Below are 5,278 nucleotides of genomic sequence, written 5' to 3'. Positions count from 1 at the left end.
GTAAGGGCTCTAGCCCACGCGGCACCATGAGCTATTTGTCAAATGCGTGGAATACGTGGGGGCATACAGGAGTCGTTGCTTGAAGAAAAGATAGTAGGTGTAATGGGAAAAACTGGGCACCGCCACAACGCGGCAGAGAAGACAATAAAAAAAAAACAGGAACAGTGCTCGGCTGGTGCGTGCAGGGGTCGTCACAATATCCAACGCTCTTCCGCGTGCCGCTCCGCCCCAAGGACAAAAAAAAAACGGGCTCACCCCATCTTCTTTCAGGCCCTCCCTTCCCAGAGGAGTGACAATATCCCGTGCACTGTCGCAATGTGCGGGCGCCGTCGCTCGATCATCGGCCCCCGCGGGAGGGCTTAAATGCCCCAATGGGGGGTTTTCCGTACAGGGCGTGAGGATATTGCGTGCAAACCACACCGGACGCAACAAATGGAAGCATCACACCGGTCGGTAACTCGCACCGGAAGCAGCAGCGCGCGCCGGTACGTCGACCTCGGAAAATATATGACGAGTCACGGCAGTTCGGGGCAATGTTTGCAACATCACTCAGAAGCATGGAGGGAAAGGCTCTTTGAGGAGCCCTAAAGCTCATATAAGTGCGGGGAGCGCCCAATTCCCTGCTCCCCACAGCCTGCGTCACCCACAACATACACCACACTGCTCGCCCCCTGTTCTTCGCATACTGTCTCCCCTCCAATAAGACAGTTGCCAAACTTCCCACACGCCCTGGCGCCCAAAGCGTATACACGGAGCTGGTCTGTTGATGTCCGCGATAAGAAGAAGAAAAAAGTACGTGCTGCATTAAAGCACAGCAGGCTCAGGATGCACGGAGAGGAATGCCTCCTCAGCAGGATAGACAAGGGATAACCAACCTAGGGCAACAGCGGTATAGACATCCTTGAGACGCACGTGTGCCCCCCACCTTACCCGTTGCGCCCACTATTTCCCAAACGGCCTCTTCCACCACCAGCGAAAAGGGTGCGCAGAAGACAGGGCAGCTCACTCAGCACCCTCTCGCAAGAGCCGACGTGCCTTTCCTCATTCGCCTCTGCGGCACAAACAGCAAGAAGCAACACAGGCCGCACACTGCGGGGGTCCCTGCCCTCGATTGAGCCCTCTTACCTCTGCGCGAAAGTCCATCTACAGACGCAGGCATGAGAGGCATTAGATCCAAGTAAGAAGAAGATATCGGGACAAGAGAGTTTTTGCAAACTTTGGCAAGAGCAGGTCAACGCAGCAGCATCCATTTATCCAGCCATCCATAAACACACAACAAAAAAAAAAGGGGGGGGGGGGGAAGGAAGCAAATCTCCCAGACGCGTCGGTGAATGTACACGAGCCCAGCCAGTGGTGAAACTGGCGCGCGCAACACACACGCGACGCAGCGAACAGCAAGCCTATTCCCAGCTGTTCAATCGCTTCCGCATTCCCGAGGAATACATACCCAGTGGCAACAATCCGGGTTATTTTTCTTGAATAGCAAAAAAAAAAAAACTCCCAAAAGTCCTCATTGCGGTTTCGCTGTACTGTGATAGTGCACCTTCACCTCCCACACCGCCTCCTTTGGACGTTCAGCTCCAATTCTGGCCTCAACAGTGGCGGTGGCCCTGAGGAAGCCTTGGTTTTCCAATCCAACGACGGTATAATCAAAATTGCCACCCCACTCGCGAATTGTGAGCTCGTCTCGCACGTACATCAAGAAAAGCTTTCCGACCCTGTCAACGGAGCGATGTGTCAGGGGGTTAGTTGCTGCATTCGCCCAGACTTCTCGTCGCGTATCTGAAGGGGCCGAAGTAGACAGAGAACGCACAAAGGCGGACCACTCTTCCTTTAGCTTTGCGGCAACAGGGTTCTCCTTGGCAAGGCTGCTAAACTCCCCGGCGCCCCCTCCACTTATTTCGCCTCCACAGTGAGAGCTACCGCCTCGTTTCTCTTTGGTGTTGGTACAACCCATAGTCTCCCTATTTTATCACACGTTTTTTGCTCCGTGTGGTGCGTAATGCACACTGCAGGCTTTCTGCTCCACGTAAACAGAATCAATAGAAATGACAAGAGAAAATGTGCATGTCTACCCCTTGGCAAGATGCTCCCCACAGACAGGCTATCCCACAGACTCGTCCCTCTCCTCCGGCAAAGCACAGCACCCACACCCATTCAGTTTTCTCTAAAACATCCCGTTGATGCCCGTCGCTTCCCATTTGCTTCCGGTTATGTGCCGTATTAGTTCTTTTTTCATTTTTTTCAATTTCTTTCCTAACAAGTTACTGCGTCACCCTCGTGCAATAAACGCAATTATGAATGGTCGCCTCCCCGCACACACACATAAGCAGAGCACGCACCTTGAATGCGGCCCCGCCACTTCCACTGCACGGAAAGGGAAGCGCAAATGAAGGTAAACGGCTAGGTCCATTGCGTCAAAAAAAAAAAATCGAACTCCAGTCAGCTATGTTTACCACCCATAAAACAGTAAACACAATTGCTCCATAAACGGGTCTTATGATTATTGGCTCGCTCGAAACTCATACAAGGGACAGTCCTAAGGGCACCGCAACCGTCGGATCCCTCCGCCTCCAGTGGTACTGGGTTGGGTGGGATAACAGAGGAAAAGTGAGCTGCACTCGCCACCTTCCAACGGATTGTTTTAGGAATCTTCTTAGCCCTTTCGAAAAGAAACCGATCGGCATGGAAAAATCGGCCTCATATTTGCTTGGCCACATCTGGGCGCACTTTTTTTTTGTTTTTGTTTTTTTTTTCAATTTGCTGCTGATAATAGAAATTTATCCACCTGGCGAAGGCCTGGACACCTTATCGAGGCGCTAGTGATCAGTAACGTGTAAAACAGGGATACTCGTGCCAGCAATTAGTTCCTTTGACTCGTTGTTGGCCCATGGAGGGCGGCAGGCAAGTCTCAGGAAGTGCCGTGTTCAAAAGGCCTGGCACAAATGAACTAGACTTCCCCACTCAACCGTTGCAGTTGCCAGTGACTAGCGCCGTAACCGTAATAGTAGAGACGCGTGTGATGAGACATAAGCATGCGCGGAAATGCCGGTGTCTAACGCGACACGTGTAGAGAAGGAACGGTCACGATGGAAGGAAAAAAAAGTCATACATTAAAAACAGTCTCCAAGTAGCATTCAACTTTCATCTACTTTCTCTCCTACCTCGCATTTTTTCCTCATAAAGTTGCTTCCATTTACTCGCCGTTGGGCTCACATGTGGGACATGGATGGCCTCAGTAGACGGTACTCACCATGTGCAGTCCAATTTCCGTAAATCATACGTTTTGTTATCGTGTTCAGTTCTGAGTTAAGAAGCAAAATGTTGGCCTTCTTTCCTCGCTCAATTGAGCCAAGCCCATCCAAGCGGGCAATTTTGGCAGGTGTCGTGGCGACCAACTTACAGGCAGAAACGAGGTCCACCCGCATGAGAGTGACCAAATTCATAAACTGATCTGCCAGAGAGCTGGTGCCGCCTGCAAGCGTTTTAGTGTGTCGGCCGGATGCGTCACAGAGACAGCAACCGCCTTCAGCGCGAACGGAAATTAATCGTCCATCGTACGTAAAGCGCTTCCCGTGACGGTTTTCTGATATACAGTCTGAGATGAGGGCAACCTCATCACAACTCCTGGAAGAAAGTGCTACATGCAGAGGAATGGCGTCAGAATGGACAAGGTCTCCAATAATTTCAATATATGGGGTAATGGCACCCTTGTAAATTTCCGCATTGGGAAACGAGGAGCAAAGCGCCACATTGATGAGAGACGGATTTCGATGATGGAAAGACATCACATTGTACACGTGTGTAAGATGCAGCCTGTCTTCCAGCGAGGTTGCAAGTTTCAAGGCACCCAAAATCTCCTTCTTTGTTGCGACGCGGTCGTGTCCAAGTGATGGGCGAACTCCGATAGCGAGGAGATGACGGATGAGCTCGTAGTTGCTGCGCGCGTCAATGTGAGGTGATATCGTCATTACTCGCATAGACGGCATCGTGGCGCACAGTGCTTTAAAACGTTCAAGCGTCCACCTGCTTTCACAAGCAGGCAGACCTCCTCGATCCTGAATAACCGGCCCCTCCGCGTGGATGCCGCCAAGAACGCAGCAATCAGGAATGTAAGCACCGACACGCGCCTCAACTTCTTTAACAGCCTTTTTGACGGTGCTCTTGTGCTCCGATGAGAAGATCATGGATGCCAAAACACAAAGCGTTCCACACCGCGCCAACTCCTTCAGTGAATATTCGGGATTCGTCCAGTGAGCGATAACGTCGCCAGTTCCTCCAAGGCCATGGTTGTGTATGTCCACAAACCCGGGAAGGATGAACCCCCCCTCCACGATCTCGACCTGGGCGTCGCCGTACTTTTGCTTGAGGTCCTTCTCGGAAGGCAAATCTGCCGAGCCGCCCACGCTCTCAATGAGACCACCCACGACAACCACGAAGCCATCATAGAGGACTTCCGAAGGAGTCACGACGTTGCCTTTAATTAGCGAAATAATCCCTGACATCACAGATATCGCAAGCTACGTCGCATGGCAAAAAAAGAAAAAAGAAAGAAGAAACACAAAAAAACATTAAACGTGTGCAACAAAATAAATTGTCAGAAATGACATATTTATCACATCAGAGAAAAACAGAATTTCTCAAGGCGGCTAATTTTTTTTTTTAAAGCAAGAGATAGAGCCGTGTATGCAGAGAAAGATAATGTAAGTAACAATCGAAACCTAGACTAAAGAACAGCCTTGGAAAGGGACGACCTATGACTACTGGTAATATTTCATACCTTCTTTGAGTAATCAAAGGCCGGGCTCAGTGAGCCCACCCCAGGCTTTTAAACGGTAGGAGCTGAGAACGCGAAAACAACCCGCGCACACAAGGGGTCCCAGTAGAAGCCTACTGCCTGCTTTTCTACACTTCGTTTAAATTATCCTCCTCGTGTAGTCAGGAAAAAGAAGATACAATGTGTATACAATAATATATATATGTATGTATATATATTAGTGCCTCTTAAGGAGCTGATAACGTCTACGGTAAGGCATGGTGAGTATTCACTAGAAACGTATGGATCTACCGTCAAGACTTCAAAATGCACTATCCTGTAAATTCTTCTTCTTGAAACTGCACTTGATTCAAGAGGAAGGCGCACACACACGTACACATACACACACGCTGACAGACACTCAAATACGCAGGACCACAGCTCCCTTTCAAACCCCCCACCCACCGAGAAGCGGTTACAGTAACAAGAATAAAGACACGCCCATATACAAGAAGAAATAAC

At 50.1% G+C, this 5,278-nt stretch overlaps 2 protein-coding genes across 2 annotated transcripts, besides 4 other annotated features; both read right to left on the bottom strand.

The window, feature by feature from the left end:
* Positions 1–1,510: 1,510 nt before the first annotated feature.
* Positions 1,511–1,957, bottom strand: Tco025E_08472 (uncharacterized protein; the record flags this gene model as incomplete). Its single annotated transcript, XM_029375321.1, has 1 exon — positions 1,511–1,957. The coding sequence occupies one exon, from the start codon at positions 1,955–1,957 to the stop codon at positions 1,511–1,513; it is 447 nt and encodes a 148-aa protein (XP_029224573.1).
* A 773-nt stretch (positions 1,958–2,730) lies between these two features.
* Positions 2,731–2,756: a microsatellite.
* Positions 2,757–3,212: 456 nt separating this feature from the next.
* On the bottom strand, positions 3,213–4,505 carry Tco025E_08471 (putative N-acetylglucosamine-6-phosphate deacetylase-like protein; the record flags this gene model as incomplete). Its single annotated transcript, XM_029375320.1, has 1 exon — positions 3,213–4,505. One exon carries the CDS (start codon positions 4,503–4,505, stop codon positions 3,213–3,215), a length of 1,293 nt encoding a protein of 430 aa, XP_029224572.1.
* A 29-nt stretch (positions 4,506–4,534) lies between these two features.
* Positions 4,535–4,569: a microsatellite.
* A 393-nt stretch (positions 4,570–4,962) lies between these two features.
* Positions 4,963–4,995: a microsatellite.
* A 145-nt stretch (positions 4,996–5,140) lies between these two features.
* Positions 5,141–5,188: a microsatellite.
* Positions 5,189–5,278: the final 90 nt, after the last annotated feature.

The sequence above is a fragment of the Trypanosoma conorhini genome, assembly GCF_003719485.1.
Source record: "Trypanosoma conorhini strain 025E chromosome Unknown Tco_14.4_contig_00790, whole genome shotgun sequence".
Taxonomy (NCBI): Eukaryota; Euglenozoa; class Kinetoplastea; order Trypanosomatida; family Trypanosomatidae; genus Trypanosoma; species Trypanosoma conorhini.
This window is presented reverse-complemented; position numbering and strand designations above follow the sequence as displayed.